At 44.7% G+C, this 21176-nt stretch overlaps 1 protein-coding gene across 5 annotated transcripts in view; it reads right to left on the reverse strand.

The window, feature by feature from the left end:
- The window catches only part of Frmd4b (FERM domain containing 4B), a 188875-nt gene that overhangs the window by 101716 nt on the left and 65983 nt on the right, over positions 1-21176 (reverse strand). For 4 of the 5 annotated variants that reach the window (XM_042679986.1, XM_042679982.1, XM_042679981.1 and 1 more), the window contains exons 2-3: positions 7139-7204; positions 5664-5758 (exon numbers count right to left, since the gene is read on the reverse strand). In XM_042679986.1, coding sequence (XP_042535920.1) covers positions 5664-5758; positions 7139-7204 — 161 coding nt within the window. Of the gene's footprint in view, positions 1-5663; positions 5759-7138; positions 7205-10517; positions 10624-21176 lie in introns of those variants that run through there. The other variant, XM_042679985.1, reaches the window with a different exon arrangement.

The raw sequence follows: 21176 nt of genomic DNA on the forward strand, positions 1-21176 counted from the left end.
CTTCTGAGGGCTCAAAAGTATGGCTAACTCTGGGTTGTTTACATGACTTTTGCAAGGTTGCCTATCCATTTTAGAGGCAATTTTAACTTACTCACCTACGATCCAACTTAAGAACTCGGTGAGGCTGAAGTGTCAAATTACAACAAGCTTTGTATTAGGCCATAAACCATTTTCTAATCTTTTATTTTTTTTTGGGGGGGGGGGGTTGAATTTAGGGCCTCAGGATCCTACTCAGCCTTTTTTTTCTTTCTTTTTCCTCAGACCTGGTGCTCTACCATTTGAGCCACACCACCCATCCAGCATTTTGCTGGTTAATTGGAGATAGAGTCATGCAGACTTTTCTGTCTAGGGCTTTTCTTTGAACCTTGATCTTCCAGGTCTCAGTCTCCTGAGAAACTACGATTACAGGCATGAACCATGAGCCCTAGGCCAAATCAAAAACTGTTCATGGACTTCATTACAAGTAGATAGGAAGAGTAGGCAAAAGATAGTGACAGAAATTGAACTATTCTTTGTTATTCAAACTAGACCTTTTATCTACTAACGTGAGATTATAAAGTAAATCTGGGGCAGAGTGATGCAGCTGCTTTCAATAAGGGTGAAAAATAAATGATAGAGTGTTGGCCAGGTTTCTTCTTCTTCTTTTTTTTTGGGTCAGTTGTGGGTCTTGAATTCTGAGCCTGGACGTTGTCCCTCAGCTCTTCAGCTCAAGGTTACACCACTTCCAGTTTCCTGGTGGTTTATTGGAGATAAGAATCTCACGGATTTTCCTGTCGGGACTGGCTTTGAACCGTGATCCTCAGATCTCAGCCTCCTGAGTAGCTAGGATTACAGGTGTGAGCCACCCGAGCTAGACTTGGCCAGCTTTTAGAACAACTTTAAGTTCAATCTCTATCACTTACTCTTTTCCACTTTCAACACTGGAAAAAGGGTCTTTGTTTCTATCATGACAAGAAAAGATTACTAATAACTTCCCCAGATTTCTTGGGAGGAATCTTATAAGGATCAATAATCAGATGAGTAGAGCGAAGTTTAACTTCCAAATGTTGCTGTTATATATGTGTGAAGAACAAAGGGGAAGGCTGAAGTTAAGGGATGGGTGCACTGCATTTCATCAAATTTAGGGTTCCCCTGACTTAAAGACAGCTCGGTTTTACCGCTGTTCAAAGTATGTGCTAAAATATGTAAAATATTCTATCAAGTCTTAAAAGTTTTTCTGTATGGCACATAAGACTCACTCGGCGCTGTCCATGATTGTATTATTGCAGGGGAAAGATAGCATCCATGAGAAGTCAGTTTATATGCACTTGCATGGAACATCTGTAAGAATGAATGTTGCAAGAACGTTGTGGAATACCACACACAGCACATCCCAGTTAGGTTGGCCAGAGAGCACAGTCAATGCGCTAGTAAGTACAGATGTGTTTTAGATTTGGCCCAAAGTCACCGTTGCTGCAAATTCTGTCTTTCTTCATCAATAAAGCTTGCTCAGTGATGCCTTTCCATAGGAAGGGGAAAAATGAACTTGAGGGGAGGAGGAAGCTGGTGGTGGGGGTGGTGGTGGGGAGAAGGATGGGCCCCTGACATAGGAGGGTGGAGACTGCCCTCTAGGGGCAGACACTAGCACTGCATGCAGAAGTGGTAAAGGTTAGATCCTGTTACTGGTATGGTTGTGATCCTCAGTTATTTGGTCCTTCCTGGTCTTAGCAAGGCTGGAATGGCATTCCCCCCCCCCCCGCCCCCCCCCCCCCCCCCCCCCCCCCCCCCCCCCCGTCTCCCCGCTTCCCACATTGGTAATCATCAGGACTTTCATTATGTAACTGCAGTCTAGTGGTCCACTTCTTTTCTTGCTCAGAGGACGGGAGTGTAAACAGTAGTGAGTTTCATTGACAAAATATTCCCTTTGCCTTTCTCTATTTACCGAAGTTCACCCAGGGCACAGGCTGATGTGGCACATGGGCTGGAAAATGCAAGTAAGTGGAGAGTGTGTGTGTGTGTGTGTGTGTGTGTGTGTGTGTGTGTGGTTATGCAGAAACATTTCTAAAAATATTTACCAGACAAGGAAAAAGCACTAGGCTCGTGCCAAAGACATTCCAAGGCGACACCCTCAGACAGAAGCAATTTTCCAGGCCTGTGCTTGAGAAAGGTGGAAATGGCCAGTTCCTCCATTCCAACGCCTCTCTCCACTGCCCAGCCCCACTCATCCATTTTCTGAAAATACATGCAGCCAATGCCACGAGGCGTTGAAATAGACACTGCTGCCAAGTGAAGGGGAACACGCGGGGGACACGTGGGACCCAGCGGAAGCTGGGGAGCTTAGGCTGCTGGAGCCTGGGCAGATACCTGAAGAGGGGGTGGATGAGCCATTTGTCCACCAATGGGGTTTTAGAAAGAAATTCCAGGGCAGGCAAGGGGTGGGGGAGGGGGTGGTAGGTGAGTAGTGGGGGAGGGGAGGCAGGCTTTGAAAGGAAGTCATTGACTTATCATGTTCTTTTCCTTCTGAAGAGGGGCTTGATGCACTCCCTGTCTGGAGGGGGTTCAAGGTTCAACAAAGCTTAGGCTTTGCCCAGATAACCTCCAGGGGGCCAGTACTCTCTTTTCCAGCCTGTCCTGAACTTTGTAACCTGAGGAACCCAGGTCACTAAAGCCTTAAGTTCTGTTCTGCCTCCATGTGACATCCTTTGGTGGTCTAGGGTACCCTCTCCATCTCAAGGTGTGTCTTACTTGATGTACCAACAGTCTGGAAGCCCATGCCCCTATTCTAGTACCTGATATGGTATTTACTATACAGACAGGTACTATGATTATGTTCATAGCACTGATAAGAAAATGTGAGTGCTGGAATTGCACATAACTGTCCTAAAACCATACAGCCACCAGGATTCTATGACACCTGCCCCTGCTTTCCTCTCATCCTGATTTTGTAGTGTTTTTATAACTTTCTATAATGCAGCCACATGGTTATTTTCCTTTTTGTTCGTTGTGGGGCTTAAACTCAGGGCCTGAGTGTTGTCCCTGAGCAATTTTGCTTAAGGCTAGTGCTCTACCACTTTGTTTTTTTTTTTTTTTTTTTTGGGGTCCAGTCATGGGCCCTGAACTCTGGGCCTGGGCACTGTCACTCAGCTCTTCAGCTCAAGGCTAGCACTCTATCACTTGAGCCACAGTGCCTCTTCTGGTTTTCGAGTGGTTAATTGGAGATAAGAGTCTCATGAGGGACTTTTCTGCCTGGGCTGGCTTTGAACCACAATTCTCAGATCTCAGCCTTCTGAGTAGCTAGGATTGCTAGTGATTGCTGGTGAGCCACTGGCGCCTGGCTAGTTATTTTCTTTTTATAAGCAAACAACAAAAGTCAAGTTAAGTTCTACCTGATGAGCTCTCCATCAGCATTGACTCCATTAGGACTGACTCTCCAAACTTTTTGCAGAGCTCGCCCTGGAAGCCATCCTGGCTCACCCTGCCTAACACTGCGCCCACCCAACTAGCTTTTCTTCATATGATCACGCACTTCCAGTATTTTCTCATTTTGTTTGCTATGCTGTGCTAGACAATACCATTGCAACATGGAACGAGGAAGAGCAAGGATCTTGTCTATGTTGTTTAAAGATGAAATGCTGGGACCTATAACGGCTTCTGGCATTTAGTGGGCACTCAGGGGATATTTTTGGACAAATAAAATTACTCCATTATTCATGCTTTTAGTCTCAACTCTATGTGACCTCCTAAATTATAGTGATTATAGCAATTTGAGTTTATACCATATAACTTAGCCATTATGCATTTATAGTTTGATGTTATGTATTGCTTGCTATTCTTTGATTTATATCCAGATTCCCCTTGTGTGTGTGTGTGTGTGTGTGTGTGTGTGTGTGTGTGTGTGTGTGTGTGTGTGTGTGTGTTTGTTTCATAAGAACTGGCTGTGGCTGCTTTCTGGCCAGAACTTGTGGCCCATGGATACCTGCATTTCCTTTTCTGTCCAGCAGAGGGCAGATAAAGGAGTCTCTCAAAGAGTCCAAGTGATTCAGAGCTAGGTAGAATGCCCAGTGTATTTTTTGCCTTCTCTGTTCAGCTGTTGAAAGCATCCAGAGTCTAGACTATCCCTGGGTTTTTCTACAATTCCTGACAGCTTCTTGAGTTTTACCCAGCTCAAGCCTTAAGGGTTTTGTCCAGCCAGCCTGGAGGTCCAAGGCTATAGTTTACTCAGGTGAAAAATCATTGTAAGTCACAAAGTGTTTTAAAAAAAATCCTTCTTGAGATTATTTTCCACCTGGTTGAACTAAAGGATTGGAAAAAAAATCTCACTCAAACTGAAAGAGCTATGGAAAGAATGTTGGATGGTTGGCCAATATGTTTTGTGTCTGGAAAATATTTTCTTGAATTTTAATATTTAAGGAAGTTTAACATTTCAGAAGTTTTCTCCAGAAAGGGAAAATAATTTCTTTAATGGAAGTAAGCTACATATAATGTATGTACATAAAACATACAGACACCTATATGCATATACACACATGGAAAGAGAGAAGAACTAATAATTCCAAACATATTCACTTACATAGTTTTAAATGATCATTTATTTATTCTTATATTAATTCTTATATTATATATTCTTATATTTATTCTTATATACTGTACCTACTTCATTTCAGAAAATAGTTACCTTGTTGACAAATAAACACACAATACTCTACTGCAAATTAGCACAAAAATGGAAATAAAAGAAAGCAAAATGAAAGGTTAAAGGCAATACAAATTGGACCTAAGTTGAAGTTATAAAGTTCATTCCATACTAACTGATGTGTCTTTTACATGGACCAGAGATTTATCCTGGAACTTTCTTGCCACCAATCCCAAATCATGAATTCAGTTTCAAGATATGAACAACAATTTTTTTTTTGTTGGTCATGGGGCCTGAACTCTGGTCCTGGGCGCTGTCCCTCAGCTCTTCAGCTCAAGGCGAGCGTTCTACCATTTGAGCCACTGCACCACTTCTGGTTTTCTTAGTGGTTTATTGGAGATAAGAGTCTCTGCCTGGGTTGGCTTTGAATTGGGAGCCTCAGATCTCAGCCTCCTGAGTAGCTAGGATTACAAGTGTGAGCCACTGGCGCCTAGCTTACAAATATATATATATATATATATATATAAAATTATCATTGACACATGCATGAAGTCCGCAAGCAGGTAAAGACAGACTACAATTAAGAGAAACAAATTCTAAAACATGAAGAATAACATTTTGAGTTATTTATTTATTTTTATTTATTTTTTTTGTCGGTCGTGGGGCCTGAACTCTGGGCCTGGGCACTGTCCCTCAGCCCTTCAGCTCAAGGCTAGCACTCTAGTACTTGAGCCACAGCACTACTTCTGGCTTTTTCTGCTTATGTGGTGCTGAGGAATCCAACCCAGGGCCTCATGCATGCAAAGCAAGCATTCTACCACTGAGCCACCTTCCCAGCTCTGACATTTTGAGTTATTTAAACGGTCAGAATTTCTTTTCCTCTTCCTTTTGCAGTACAGGAAAAGTGTCTTGTACTGAGAAACTATGAACTAATAAGCAGGACACACTCAGATTGCTGAAGTACTTTTTTCCCCTTTTTTGGTCAATTATGAAAAGCAACAAGCAGGGAATTTCGGCAAAAGGCAAAGAAGTAAAAACTATGAAAACTTACGTGTCATCTATAAATGTTATCCCAAAGTACTCCTTTTCCTTCAGGTTGAAATGTGAAGCCACGAGGTCCAGCAACTCTCTTGACAAAAGTTTGGGCTGTCAAAATAAAACCCTGATTAACAGTGATGTGGCTGAGGCTCTCATATTTCTATGCTCTTCCACCCTCAATAGTTTATAGCGGCTCTGTTTTGTTTGTTTTTACACAAACAACTCTTAAGACTACTCTCTAGGAGTTTCGGGGAAGGAGAAGAGATAGGAACAGGAGTGTCAACAAGATATTTTCACTTTCACGTATTTATACTTCCATTTTCCTTCTAAGGTAACCCTGTGCTTACTAAGATGTGGCCAAGGAAAGAATATTAGCTAGCTCACTGCCTAATGATCTATGAAACTCTTAAAGATTATGGGAATCATTTTGGTGGGTGGTATCCAGTTGAGAGGCCCAAAGCAGGAGGACTGGAGCTAGATCGAACTATAGTAATTAGTTATTTAAATGGTCAGAATTTACTATGCTAATCTCCTGTCTGTTAGCTCACCAAATCCTTACAATGAGTCTATGCAGTGGAGCTTTATGTTTCCACCTTAAAGCACCAACCAAGGTGACATCAAGGGCTGGCGTGTTATTACACCGTTCATTGGGGCAATCATTGGAACCTAGTTCCGAGGACTTCAGAATTCCGTGCTGTCCATTTCTCCCTAAGGTTGCATCATGGTACCTGTTCCATCGACAGTATGTAGGATCTATGTTGATCTAGGAGCTTGGGGGAAGCTCTGGGATGGGTGGGAAGTGTGACTTAGAACCTGCCAGAATGTCTAGAGGGAGAAAGGACAGGGGATTTGCTAGGAGCGAGGAAGAAGAGGGGGACTGAAGGTGGGTATCGGACATGGATTCCTCCTAAAGTGAATCTAACAATTGAGGATACAGGGTGGAGGTTGGCTACTGGAGGAGGGAGAGGGAGGGAAGAAAGAAAACAAGAAGGAAAAGAAAAAGAGACAAGTAGCAGGCAGAACAGGGCTAAAAGGTGTCCTCTTGTGGAACTCCTGGGGCCCTTTCTATTTTCATTCTAATTGAGGCCTAGGCTTAGTGGACCAGGGACAAGTCTCTGAAGGAAAAAGAATACAGGTTGGCCTCCAAGTAAAGTCTAGCCTGGTGTGGTTTGTCTGTAGGAATTGCCATTTCTGAAGACACTTGGTTTGGGGTATTGGGGGTGGGGGGTAATAGAAAATCAAGCACCAAGAGCTAAATTGCTGTCATTCTTCAAGTCCTACAGATTTGACAACGGAACGGCACTCACAAATACAATCCTTCTCCGTAAGACCAAGGATGCTTACTTAGTCCCCATTCTGTGTGAGTAGGAGTTTAACCTGCACAAGGTCATGCAGCAGGAAAGTGATAGAATGCAGGGTCTAACCTCATAGTAACACGCTTTTCTAACCTGTTTTACCCAGGAGAGACCCAGGATGGGCAGGGCCTACCTGAACAAGCAGCTCCAGTCTCCTCTCATCTGGGAGGTGCACCTGGCAGTGCCTGCCTTCTGTCATCTGTGGGGACAAGACGGGAGCAGTGTCAGGGCAGGGCTGCCAGCAGACCCTCAGACTCACTTTGTTATTATTCTCTATGTAATGTGTTCGGCCTAAAAATGGCATAGCAAGAATTGAGAGACTCACTGGTATTAAAAGAAGAACAGAGCCAAAAGTGAAGCAATCAGTACATTGACAATAAAATAAAATAAAGCCGATACAGAATGCCAAGTTCAAGCAATCAATGCCCACTAGATTAGGAAAAAATAGTTTCCTACCAGAAAATCAGAATAAAAAGCATCATGTTTTCCTTTGAAATAGTATTTAAGAAATACATTTTCACATTCAATGTTTTACCTTAATACTAATATATTAGATAAATGGGTGTGCAAATAAACTGTTAATATTTTTTTTGTGCAGGTTGACCATCCAGAAATGCAATGTACACATACACGTGTGTGTGTATGCCTGTGTGCAATGTGTGTGTATGTGTATTTTTTCAATTCAAGCAGGACTATGCACCATTCACCATTTTGCTTCCTGTATATTTATTTCAGGATTTCTTGGAGATCTTCTGCATGCCAGTGCATACTGATGGAGCTCATTCCTTCAGAGGTTCTAGAGCATCAGCCTAGACAGTCCTATGGCTGCACCATCATGCAGTGAGTCAGCTGCTAAGAAACACCTAGGTTGTATCTAGTGCTGTTCACTGGTGAGCAGCAGTATTCTGAACTCTGAACTTCCCACATGTAGCTCCTCCCATGCTGTGGCCTGGTGGGTGGGGTCATGCAAGGCTGGACCAAGCTCAGACATCTAAAAACCCAATGCAAACAGAAAAAGGACGTGTGGTCGAATGTGTACCTGGGAGACCAAAGTAGGAGGATCACTTTAGCCCAAGAGCCAGAGAGTCGTCATAGTTATGATGCTACAGAGTCAGTCCAGCACCTAGAGAGGCTGTAGGCCATGAGGGGTGGCCAGGCATCCCCTGAGCCCTGTTCTGTGTGGAATTCAGGGATGGTTTGATTGTCACCAGCAACAGAAAACCTGCCCTTGTCACGTATGCAAACCAGAGGTTGAAAAGTGGTGGATGTATTTTGTTCATTAAGCAACACCTAGGAATAAATTGTAGTTGAAAATATTAGAAACCAGGAGATGCCACATAATAGAAATTTAGATAAAGAGCTTTTTTATTTTGGGGGGAGTGAGACCCCAGATTGCGGGGCTTGATTTTCTCCGTAGCAGCATTTGACCCCACTCTGGTCTCTGGACCCAGGCTGTCCTGCTACCTGAGCTAATAAGTACCAGCTTGGAAACTACCAGCAGCTAAACTTTTCTGTAATCTGCATGCTCTCATTAAAACAAACAACACAAAAGGCATTTTTATAGGTAGGATACAACTCATTGTAAACAAGACAAAATGACAGGCCAGGTGACAAGCTGATTAACTAACACACAGCAGAAAACTTCTCCAGAGCTGATGAAATAGGGGGGCGGGGAGGGGGAGAGGAGAAATTGCTGCTTCCGCAACCCTCCATGTTTCTAGTGCTATTTTGGATACATTTTTGTTGTTGTTGTTCATGGGGCTTGAACTCTGGATCTGGGCGCTGTCCCTCAGCTCTTCAGCTCAAGGCTAGCGCTCTACCACTTGAGCCGTAGTATCACTTCTGGCTTTTCTGTTTATGTGGTACTGAGGAATCAAACCCAGAGCCTCATGCATGTGAGACAAGCACTCTACCACTGAGCCACCTTCCCAGCCCCTATTTTGGACATTTTAATAACATCAGTAACACCATTCACAAGCACTCCCTGTAATCCATGACTGCTCATTGCACTTGTAAAGAACTACAGGAAGGCATCGACATCCCCTCATCTGAGATGTGGGGAGACTAAGGGACCAATATTGCCCAAAGCTATACGAGTTAACCAGACCTGGGCTTGAAACTAACAACTCTGTCTTGTGGACCATAGCAAAAATGATGTGCACCAAGTTACTGAGCTAATAAATACCATCTAATTCAAGCAAACCTTTTCATAAAATGTTCAGTTAAAAAAATTTTTTTTTTATTGAAATCATCTTAAAGAGCTGGGCACCAGTGTGGCTCACGCCTGTAATCCTGGCTGTTCAAAGGCTGAAATCTGAGGATCATGTTTCAAAGCCAGCTCCAGGCAGAAAAGTCTGGGAGACTGTTATCTCCAATTAATGCCCCCACCTTTCCCCTGCCTCCTGCAAGGGAAAAAAAAAAAACAAACCAAACTGGAAGTAAAGCAGTGTTTCAAGTGGTAGAGTGCTATCCTTGAGCAAAAAAGAAAAGGAAATGAAAGGAAAGGAAAGGAAAGGAAAGAAAAGCAGGCAGGAAGAAAGAAAAGAAAGAAAGAAAGAAAGAAAGAAAGAAAGAAAGAAAGAAAGAAAGAAAGAAAGAAAGAAAGAAAGAAAGAAAGGGGGAGAAAGAGGGAGAGAGAGGGAGAGAGAGAGAGGGAGAGAGAGAAAGGAAGGAAGGAAGAAAGAAATCAAGCAAGCAAGCAAGGAAGGAAGGAAAGAGAGAAAGAGAGAGAGAGAGAGAGAGAGAGAGAGAACGAAGCTCAGGGGCAGTATCTAGGCCTTGAGTTTAAGCTCTAGGGTGATACCAAAGCCAAAAACACAAAACCCCATGACTTTCAGGCAGACAAATCCTAAAGATTCTTATTTCCAATAAACCAGCAAAAAAAGTGCAGGTGTAGCTCAAGTGCCAGAGCATAAACTGTGTATAGAAACAAAGCCAGCCAGGTGCCAGTGGCTCACGCCTGTAATCCTAGCTATTAAAGAGGCAGAGATCTAAGGATCACGGTTCAAAGCCAGCCCGGGCAGGAAAGGCTGTGAAACTCTTATCTCCAATAAACCACCATAAAAGTGGAAGTGGTGCTGTGTTTCAAGTGGTAGCGTGCTTGCTTTGAGCTGAATTGCTGAAGGACAGTACCCAGGCCCAGAGTTCAAGCCCCAGGACTGACCAAAAAGAAAAACAAAACAAAACAAAAAGACCAACATCAAAAACCAAAGCCAAGCAAGAGCACAAGGCCCAGCGTTCAAGCCCCAGTACCAGCACAAACCAAAACAAAAACCCTCTCACCCATACCTAGTCTAGTTCCATACCAGAGGTTCTAGTCCCATACCAGAGGTTCTTCTACTCAAGGGTGTTACCATGATTACAGGTCCAAACACAACATGACTTTTGAGTCCCACAGAAACCACAGCACATTTCACCCCCCCCCCCCCATCCCTTCCCAGTACCAGCTAACAGCAGCAACACCTCCATGAAACATTTAAAAACGACCTGGTGGGAAAGCTGATCGTACACACCTTCTGCCAGCACTTTTCCAGGATGGCGGCTGCATGGGGTTCGAGCCCTCACCTCTGTCAGGGTCTTCCCTGGGCTCTTTCTCCCCAGCTTACCACAACAGGTCCTCTGAGGGCCAGTACTGAGGGCGGCGGGGACAACTGTGTCCAGCTGGTGGTCAGCAGTCCAATGAGGAAGTGTTACAGGGAAGTGACAGTTGGGTCCCCAGAGCTCTTAGATGCAGTGGGGTTCAAGTCTGCACCCTAACCCCTGCCCCCAGCCCAAATCCTATCGCCTGACTTAGAAGAAGAGGAGAGATCGAGTCGGTGAGAAACCCAAAGGCATTACATTTCTGAGGGGGTCTGGAACCTCCCTAAGAGTAACAGCAGTCAGGTGAACAACAACTACAAATAAAGACTGAAGCCCTGGCTTCAAGTCTGTCTTGGGAAGAAAGCAGGGAGCTTTAATTCCTTTTTATGGCTAGTCCTGGGGCTTGAACTCAGGACCTGGGCACTGTCCCTGAACTTCTCTGTGCTCAAGGCTAGCACTCTACCACTTGATCCACAGCACCACTTGCAGATTTTTCTGTGTATGTGATACTGAGGAATCGAACCCAGGGCTTCATGCATGCTAGGCAAGCACTCTACCACTAAGCCACTTTCCCAGCCCCTTTAGGTCCTTTTTATCTGCCCCATTCCCCTTTAACTTTCCTGGAGACTTAGCACAAGAGGGCTCCAAAAAGTGACTTCTCCAGACTTTCTGGGCTGAGACCTCTCACCCGCCATGTGCCCACGTGCGCCTGCGCAAAGCCAGGTCTCCACCCAGGTCCGCACTTCCCAGGGAGTCCGACTGCGGTCCCCTCCCTGCGTGGCCTGGCAGAATGACGCCTTCCAGACACAGAAGGAGGGCCTTTCCCTGTCCTGCTCGGGATCCCCCAGTCACAGAACTCACCCCTCTCCCTCCTGGCTGACGGTGACCCCCATGACCCCCCTGATTTTACTTCTTCTGCTTTGCCCTTCGCACAGCTGGCGCACTGGCTGCCTCTTCTTCCTCAAAATTAAACTGAGTTCCTATTTTGGGGACTTTACATATGCCGTCCCTTCTGCCTGCTCTCCCCCCACCCCCTCACATTGCTGCGTGTGGTTAGGTTCCTCCAGCTCTTTCAGATTCCAAATCCAATGTCACCATTCTAGGGGAAATTTCCCTGACCTAAGGGGAAGATGATGATGGAATTCATCCTAAAGTGGATGTGATTCTGGCACCCTGCCCCGGCATATTGCTTGCTTCGGTGAGAGTAATAGTCTTCATTTGAGTTAAATGCTTATCGGCCTCTGTCTCAACCATGAGAAAGTAATTCTGCAGGACAAGAGGCCTTGATCGCTGGCCACCCCCAGAACTTCTTGGTAGGAACAGGTTCTGCAAATATCCGCCCTGAAGGAATGCCTTTGCAGTTTTGAATCTGGAAGTACTTAGCACTGAAACACACACACCCCGGTGATTTCAATTACAGCCCATGGTCCAAAGAGAGTCTGTCCCAAAGCCCAGAAAAAAACACAAACAAACCCAAGGTATCCACCCAGAGAACAAGGTGAGCTATTAAAGTCCTCATCAGATGTGGTGTGCTGCAGGAACTGGATGGAGCTGGGATGTATCTAGGCCGGCTTCACTTAGGGATCTATTGAGTGGATGGTTTTATATTTCCCTCAAATGATGTCAGCCTGCGCTGAACAGGGCTCTTTTATATCATCTCTGGGTGGTGACTAAGGATGAGCTGTTGTTACCCCCAGACAGAGAATGGCCTAGACTGACACAGATGTCTCCAGACAAGCTAGCTGTGATTTTCCCTCCAGTTCTCGCAAGACTGATGCCTGTCCTCCCAGCATGCAATGGTCCACTTCCAGTCTTGTGCTTCACATGTATAGTTTCTTCTCTTTTACCATTCATAGGCCCCTGAGGTAAGAACTAGCATTACAACTTAGATTTCACAGATGGCAAAGCCAAGAGACAGAGAGGTTACAGCATATCTGCTCATCCTGCCATCAAGTAGGGGGAATTCTCAGGCATCATTGGTTGTACCAAAGTAGTGAAGGACAAGGGAGATAGGGAGAGAAAAAGGCAGGCAGGCAGCACAGAAGCAAAAGAAGAAGGGAAAATGGGTGGGTGGAGGGGAGGAATGACTGAAGAGGCCCTGGCCTTCAGCCTGTCAAAGGTAAAACTGAACCACAGAGCCATCTGTTTTAATTAAAATGGGGATGGGGCTGTTATGCTTGCCTAGCAAGCAGTCAATAGTGAGTACAATCAGACCAAAAAAAAATAGAAAAAAGGAAAAGAATTTTTCTTTTATAAAAAGAAGTAACCGTGGCTGCATGTGGAATCTGGCACTATCGCAATTTCCCCCCTCCTTTGAGAGAGAGAGAGAGTGTATATGTATGTGTGTGTGTGTGTGTGTTTGGGGTTTGAACTCAGGGCCTAGACTTTGTCCCTCAACACTCAAGGCTAACACTCTACCACTTAAGCCGCAACTCCACATCCAGCTTGCTTTGGTGGTTAATTGCAGATGAATCAGATCTCAGACTCCTGAGTAGCTAGGATTATGGGCATGAACCACTGTTATCTAGCTCCACTTATTTATTTAGTACTGGTTCTGGGGCTTGAACTTGGGACCTGTGCTTTTTCTTGCAAGGCTGGCAATCTACCATTTGAGCCATACCTCCACTTCCAACTGGTTAATTGGAGATAATAGTCTCTCAGATTTGTCTGTCCTGGCTGGCTGTGAACTACAAGTCTCAGATCTCAGCCTCCTATGTAGCTAGTTTATAGGTGGGAGCCATCAGGGCCCAGCTCCTTTGTTTAAATGACCCATTGAAATGAATTCTTACAACAACCCTATGAAGTGCCTTCATTTCTAGCTTCATTCTATGGATGAGTTGGCTGTGGTCATTCCATAGGTCATGGGGCTAGGAGGAGATGGAATAGGATTTTGATGGCAGAATCTGTGGCTCTTATCTGCTACACAATATTTTCTATCTAGGACATCCCAAATGTATCCTGCATAGCATCTCCATTGCAAGTATAAGATGGTTCTGAAAGCCAATGTAGACTGACACCACATTGGGCTGCTTCAAACAAGACCAGAACAGGGGCAGCGTTTTTGCAATCACTGTTTCCTGCTATCTACTACTCTGATAGAGCAACAGCTCCTACAATCGGTGCCTGTTTGCTAGTGATTTCCACTGAGCAGTCAGGGTTAATTAATGCCCACTGGATGGCTGTCTCCCTGGCTCTGCCACACTTACATGCATATACGGGGCAGGGTGGGATTTGTGATGTGGCCTTCCAGGCTTGAGTCCCCATTAACCTGGGCTTACAATGTAGCCTAGCACACATGTTAACTCATGCCATGAGGGAACACTCTTTGTCAGGTATGCTCATTCATTCATGCTACACAGATCACAAGTAAAAGCCTTCCTAAGGTGCTAATGCAGATCAACAGACAAGACCAACGTGTCCACTGCTTCTGGAACTTGCCAAGTTCTCAGTCTTAACACAATGGATGCTTGTGGCTGCGTGACTCTTTGCAGTTCTATGCGTGGCAGAGTGAGCTACAATGTCCATGAACACCACTCCTCAGATGCCGATGGATATAACCTTTCCAGCAATGTGACATCACGTACATCGGCAGACATTGCCAAATGTCCCCTAGGGGATAGAATATCCCTCTCAGAAGCAACTGCTCTACCAGTAAAGAGAAGGGAAATTACAAAAATGTTAGCTCTATTCAGTTGGATGTGGTGGTGCATGCCTGTAGTTTCAGTATTCAGGAGGTCTCAGCAGTTAGAATCTTGAGTCCCAGACCTTTCTGGAAGACAAAGTGAGACCCTATCTCAAACAAACAAATGAAAGCTATTTTCAGATATAATAATAAGTTGGAGGGGCTGGGAAGGTGGCTCAGTGGTAGAGCGCTTGCCTTGCATGCATGAGGCCCTGGGTTCGATTCCTCAGCACCACATACGCAAAAAGAAAAAAGCCGGAAGTGGCGCTGTGACTCAAGTGGTAGAGCGCTAGCCTTGAGCTGAAGAGCTGAGGGTCAGCACCCAGGCCCAGTGCCCAGTGCCCAGAGTTCAGGCCCCACGACTGGACCCCCCACCCCCCCCCAAAATAATAAATTGGAGTTGCATGTTCTTCAGTTCTTACTCCAAAAGCACAGGAAAGGGTACCGATGGAGAGAACAGTGACCCACCGTGCTTCATCAGGAGAGATTGAAGGGTTAACCCTACGTCGGGGACATTGGCATTCAACTGCAAGCTCCTCCCTGGCGAGCAGAGGGTGGGACAAAGCACCTAAGAAAGGGTAGCCAAGCAGAGGATGGTCACTGCTAGAACCAGCATCAACCAGAGAAGCAATTCCGGCCAGCTTCAGGCAGACATGCTCCGGAGAGATCTCACAAAAGACAGCCCCTTATCAGATGATAGCTTGATTTCATAAGGCTGGTGGAAAGGCACAAAGGAAGAAACAGGACTACTTATTGACTCCAGAGCAGAAGCCCATTGGGTGAGGCCAGGTTGCTGTCAAAGGCCTATGCCTAGGATTTATTCAGGGGGATTGGGTTCGTATCCCTGGCCTGCCATTCATCTGAAAGTACAGCCTGGCCATCAAGGTATCTCTCCAGTTTCTACCCAGCAAAAATGGGGATGGTAAGAATCAATGTCAGAGGCTGGAAAGGTGGCTCAGTGGTAGAGCGCTTGCCTTGCATGCATGAGGCCCTGGGTTTGATTCCTCAGCACCACATAAGCAAAAAAGAAAAAAAGCCGAAGTGGCGCTGTGGCTCAAGTGGTAGAGCGCTAGCCTTGAGCTGAAGAGCTGAGGGACAGTGCCCAGGCCCAGATTCAGGCCCCATGACCGGACCTCCCCCCCCACAAAAAAAAATCAATGTCAGATAGCTTTCTGTGATGGTGGAAATTGAACCCAGGATCTTAAGCGCACATTCTACCAGTCTTACTTCTGGCCCCCTTTTACTTAGCTTTTTCTCCTGTTAGAGAAAAGTGATCTGAACCCAAAATTAACTAAAGGCAAGGCAATAATCAGGTCACTGTCAAGTCTCTCAATTTCTGGGGCCTAGCTCTGGTGTAAAGCCTTGTTACCCTAGTTGCTTTTAACATACTTTTTATCTAGTTGGTTTTCACAGCCACCCTAGGAGACAGACAGCTTTCATCTTCCATTTAAAACTGAAAAATCCAAGCTTCCAAGAGGTTGAGACTAGTTCACCGGAAGTTCCATAGGTAAAGAGCATTTAGCCAACCCTACCAGGGGTAGGATGGCACAAGAGGTACAAAAACTCTGGGATATAACTTTCTGGAAGAAGTTGCAGTGAAAACCAAATTACAAAAATATTCTCTGCACTTGCTGGGTGACAGTGTCTTGTGCCTATAACCCTAGCTATTCAGGAGGCTGAGATTTGAAGTCTGAGGTTCAAAGCCAGTCAAAGCACTAAAGTCCATGAGACTCTTATTGACAATTAATCACCAAAAAAGCAAGAGGTGGAGCTGTGGCTCAAATGGTAAAATGCCAGCCTTAGCAAAAAGAGCGAAGGAACAGTACCAGGCCCTGTGTCCAAGCCCCAATACCAACACACACACACACACACACACACACACACACACACACACACACGCCCTGTGTCTAAGCCCCAATACCAACACACACACACACACACACACACACACACACACACACACACACACACACACACGCCCTGTGTCTAAGCCCCAATACCAACACACACACACACACACACACACACACACACACACACACACACACACACCCCAAAAAAACCAAACCACACGTCTGAACTTTTCCAATTAGCAACACAGCAAGATGGACAAAAGAATGTCATATGTTTGTTTTTTGTACAAAGCCATGCAGGATATTTCTGATGCTTCTCTCTAAAAAGAAACATCCTCTTTACTGTAAAACCAGTTGTTAGGTCTTATTTTTAGACATCATGGTAAAGTATCAATGAGTCCCCCTGAAAAGGGAAAGGTATAAATACTGTCAACAAGAAAAGCCATAACAAATAAAAAAAAGAGAAAAATCCAAAGTGTGACTGAGAAAAGCAAAATAGGGTCTGTGGATTGCTGGGGCTTTTCTTTCTATTTTTTGCCTGTAGATGAGCTAGCCAGAAATCATGTTTTCCAGTCAACTTGGAGAAAATGGAAATTTTGGCTTTGGTCATTATGGAAGTAACAGACGCCCTGTGGTTTGGAAGCTTTCTGCTTTTTCCAACTGTCCGTTTTTGCTTTTCCAGTGAAAAGCAGCCTACGAAAAGAACAGAAGTGCTGTGTCTTTCAAAAAAAATTAAAAGTTAAAGACAGGAGCAGATTGGAGGAAGGGATTTTTGAAATAAACTGTAGTAGTTTGTAATTTAATGATACTCCAGATGCTGTTTCTGAACGGTTGGAAATCCTGAACAGAAGCCACTATGAAGTAAACACATCACATCCACTGTCCTGGGAACCAAAAACTGGACAGATGTTCATCAGAAAACTTGAGTCGACATAACACTGATTTTAGAGGAAGCATGCACTTGTTGTTGGATTGTTCAGATTTACATTTTGTTCATCAATTCCATTTGAGTCTCTGATTTATGCTTTTCTCAGTATCTGCTGTATTTTGAGTCCCATGTAACTGAAGGCTACAAAGGTCCTCAGGAGATAGATTGTATTAGGATGAGAATCCAATTAAAGACAAATGCCTGTCTTTAATTGGTTGGTAAAAATGATGTATCTGGGGAAGAGGCAGATTTAGAAAAACATGACCGAATTATGAAAAGAAGTCAGCCTTGGATCTATAATCAAATAACAAATTTATACAATTTCTCTTGAGATACTGGGAACTGACTCTGTGGTCTTGTGCTGTGGTAAACACTCTGCCACTGAGCTACATTCCCTAGTCTAGAAAGTTCCTGACCTTCATGTCTAGCACTTGTCATCATAAGAGTCTCTCCCTCTCAGTCGGGATATTTCTAATTTGTAGTCCCGAAGCTTCCTCCTTCCCTGCATATATTTTATATTTTTGAATGGAATTAAAAAAATATAAGTACCTTCTCCATGACCTGGGAAGGTACAGGACAGGGAGAAGAAATAGGAAAAGGATCCAAAACACAGATGAAAACAATGGCGCCTCTACCCTCAATTCCATGGTAAGACTCATGCCACACAACAGGAGGGCCGGATCCTTTGAGGGGAAGGTATGAAAGAGGGGCCTCACAGCAGCCCCAATGAGCCCAGCATAACCATTTCAAAGCCTCCTGTGAGACACAATTCATCCTAATAATTAAGAACTTATAACGATATAACACTACATTTAAAATGAAGTCTAGTACGTCATACTGTTATCTCTGTTCAGTGTGTGTGTGTGTGTGTGTGTGTGTGTGTGTGTGTGTGCATGCTTGTTTGCCAGCACCAGGGCTTTGAACTCAGGACCTGGGCATTACCCCTTAGCTCATTTTGCTCAAGTTTGGCACTCTATCATTTAGCCACATCTCCACTTCTGGCTTTTTGGTGGTTAAGTGGAGATCAGTCTCTCAGGTTTTTCTGCCTGGGCTGGCTTTAAACCTAGATCCTCTGGTCTCAGCGCCCTGAGTAGCTCAGATGGCAGGTGTGAGCCACCGGTGCCCAGCTATTCTCTGTTGTTCTTGAGGGTTATTTATGTGTACTGAGTCTACATGGAAGCAACAAGTAGACTCAGTATTGAGGGACGTGCTGGTTCAATACTGAATTCCAAGACTGAAGGAGACCCAGCCACAGCTCATCTCTTCTCCACACAGGGAATGAAAGGCAAGAGTAATCACACCACAAAAAAGGACCGATGCTAAAGGTCAGTGGGCTGCCCACACACCCCTGGAGAAGTTCAGTGGAACTTCTCGGGTCTGGGGACACTGTAACATTCAGAGTACTGGAGCTCCTAGGGGACCATGGGACCGAGAAGAAGGATCAGAGGCCTCAGATGTGGGCAAAGCCATGTGTTCAAGTCCTAGCTTACTTAAGTTTTGCAGAGCTTACTGCATTTACATCTCTAAAACTGGGTTAATAAAACCCATAAGCGGGGTTCTTGTGCTCATATGTGGCAGGCACATAGCTTGGCAAGCAACAGTCATCCTAAGAAATGAACTAATAGCTTGCTTTTTTTGTATTCATGTCCTGAAATCTGGAGGATCAAAGTTTGAGGCCAGCTGAGGCAGAAAAGTCCATGAGACTCTATCTCCAAAATACCCAGCTAAAAAGCCAGGCTAGAGGCATGACTCGAGTGGTAAGAGTGTCACCCCAGCAAGTGTGGGGCACTGAACTAAATTTCCCGTATACACCTGCCTCCCCTCCCCCAAGCAAATTGTGTATATTCAAGGCATACAACACAACATTTCAATTCCTTTGCCTTGAATTGTCAGAATCTTCCCATGTGTGCTGCTGTTCCCCTTCAAAATCCTTCCCTAGCTAACCAAGGCTGCTGTGACCTCAAATAACCTGCAGAGGATGGTTCCAGCTTTTTTCATTTACAAGCAGAATTGGGCATGTGCTATTCTGCTCCGTCGGCAAGTTTCCCCCACTTCGGTTCTGCCCTGTTCTAGTCTCAGTTCTGCTCTGTCTGTCAAAGGGACTCATTTTGTGAGAGGAAGTCTTTCCTGACACGTGGGGCTGTATCTAGGGAACCAAATATTGTCCCTGTGGCCTGGCCTCAGCCAGGACAGGGTGGCCTGGGTGGCACAGTTACGCAAACTCATTGCAAAATTAATTCTAGGAGTCACTTTAGGCAGGTTCTCTAGTCAACTTGACCGACTCAGTAGGAGGCTAGTATATCTGCAACATATTTGCAAGGCTGAAGATCTCTGGTTATTCAGTTTCTTTTCATTCTCTCTCTCTCTCTCTCAGAAAGATTTCACTGGTAGTCTAGAAAATGAAATTCAGGAAGTACAAGGTAATTTAAAAACTCAAGTTTAGAGTTAGTGCCATTATTAATGGTGGCCAGATATGACATCTTGAGAGATGGGAGGTATCCTCATAGTAAGGGGTAAGTGTGGGCTCCTGCTCATTGGCACTTGCGTGCCAGCCACACTCTGTCATGAGCAGGTAGGCCCTCACTCAAGCCACTGGATTCCTTTGCATCTGTTCTTTATCTGACAAACATAAATACCATTTTTTCATTGACAGAGGCTGCCACAGGAGAACTTGTGTACTGTGTCCCGCACGGTGCCTGCCATTAAGAGCCAGCCTTAATGATTACTGATAATTCCACCTGCCTCAGGAAAAGCAGCTACATGAACCAGTAAGGGACATACAGTTTTGCAGGTCTCAAAGAAGAAGAAAATAAAAAGGAGAGCACACTTTAGCTTTGGAGAGACAGCCATGGGACAGGAAGACACAACAGATCAAACATTCCCAAGCTGATGTCTCTCTGAATACAGGGAATTAAATTGATCTAAAATAACTTCAGCCAGCCCAGGAGAACACCCTTGAATGCCTTCATATCACAGGCAGATGGCCTGCTGAGAGAATATTCTTGACCAAGGGGCAGGTTAGCTTCTGAACTTAACTTCATTTAGTCTGAAAACAGCTTCTATCCCTACTCTACCCTACTAAGCCTAGCCTCTCATCTTGTTCTAATTCCCCTTCTTCCTCAGGGTCTTCTTCTATCCCATCTCCTTCCTATAGTAAGTCATATGGGTTCAGAGAGGTGCCTGGCTAACCCAACTTATCCTTAATCATGTAGATTAAAAGTCATTTTCTTAGAGACGTCATTGGGGAGTGCTGGTAGATGAAGATTAGCATCTGATCGCCAGCTTCAAACCCTGACTTCGATGTGTTGCTGAAGTCAACACCATGAGAAAACGATGTCCTCTGTTTCTTTGTTTCCTAATTTGTTTAGCAGAAGTCAGATCCAGGGAAGGTTCAGTGAGCCAAGTTGCTGGAAGACCTTGGGGCTCCCTCATTGTGAGTGTTAGTGTTTGCTCTCTTGGCCCTCTCTCCATGCTTCTCTTCTGCAAAATTTTTTCAACTGTAATAAAATAATGATGTGTTTTATTTATTTAATATCTGCTTCCAGACATCACTGCACCCCTAGCTTGTAGCTTGTGCTTTGCCAAAGAGAGTAAATATATGTTGAAGGAAAAAAAAATGGTAGTTGCCTATTTCATGCAAATTGGGAAAGCAACGAAGTATACCTCTGTCATATAAAATATTTAAAAAGATCACTGGTTGATTTAGTAATTTCTTTTAAAAGGAAGGGAAACAATAGCATGAAGGAAAAGAAGTGGTATGTTAGATCTTTAGTTTGGGTCCAATAAAGAAAAGTGCTTATCTGAGCAGGATGGTGCAAACCTGTAACCCCAGCTTCTTTGGAGCAGAGGCAGAAAAATGTCAAGTTTGAGGCCAGACTGGGCAAAGTTAGTGAGACCTGGACACCAAACAAACACTAAAAGCAAACAAATAACAAAATGGGGGCATGGCTCAAAGGGTAGAGTGCTTGCCTGGCAGATTGGAGGTCCAATCCCAAATACTACAAAGCAACAACAAACAAAAGTGCTTGCCCCTGGATGGAGCACTAAAGGACTGCATAATTACCACGAGCAAGCTCCTATTCTTCCCACTCAAATACACAGGCAACGGTTCCTGAGGAATCTCTGTAGG

Source organism: Dipodomys spectabilis, unplaced genomic scaffold (genome assembly GCF_019054845.1).
Source record: "Dipodomys spectabilis isolate Male_0828 unplaced genomic scaffold, ASM1905484v1 ptg000054l, whole genome shotgun sequence".
NCBI classification, from domain to species: domain Eukaryota; kingdom Metazoa; phylum Chordata; class Mammalia; order Rodentia; family Heteromyidae; genus Dipodomys; species Dipodomys spectabilis.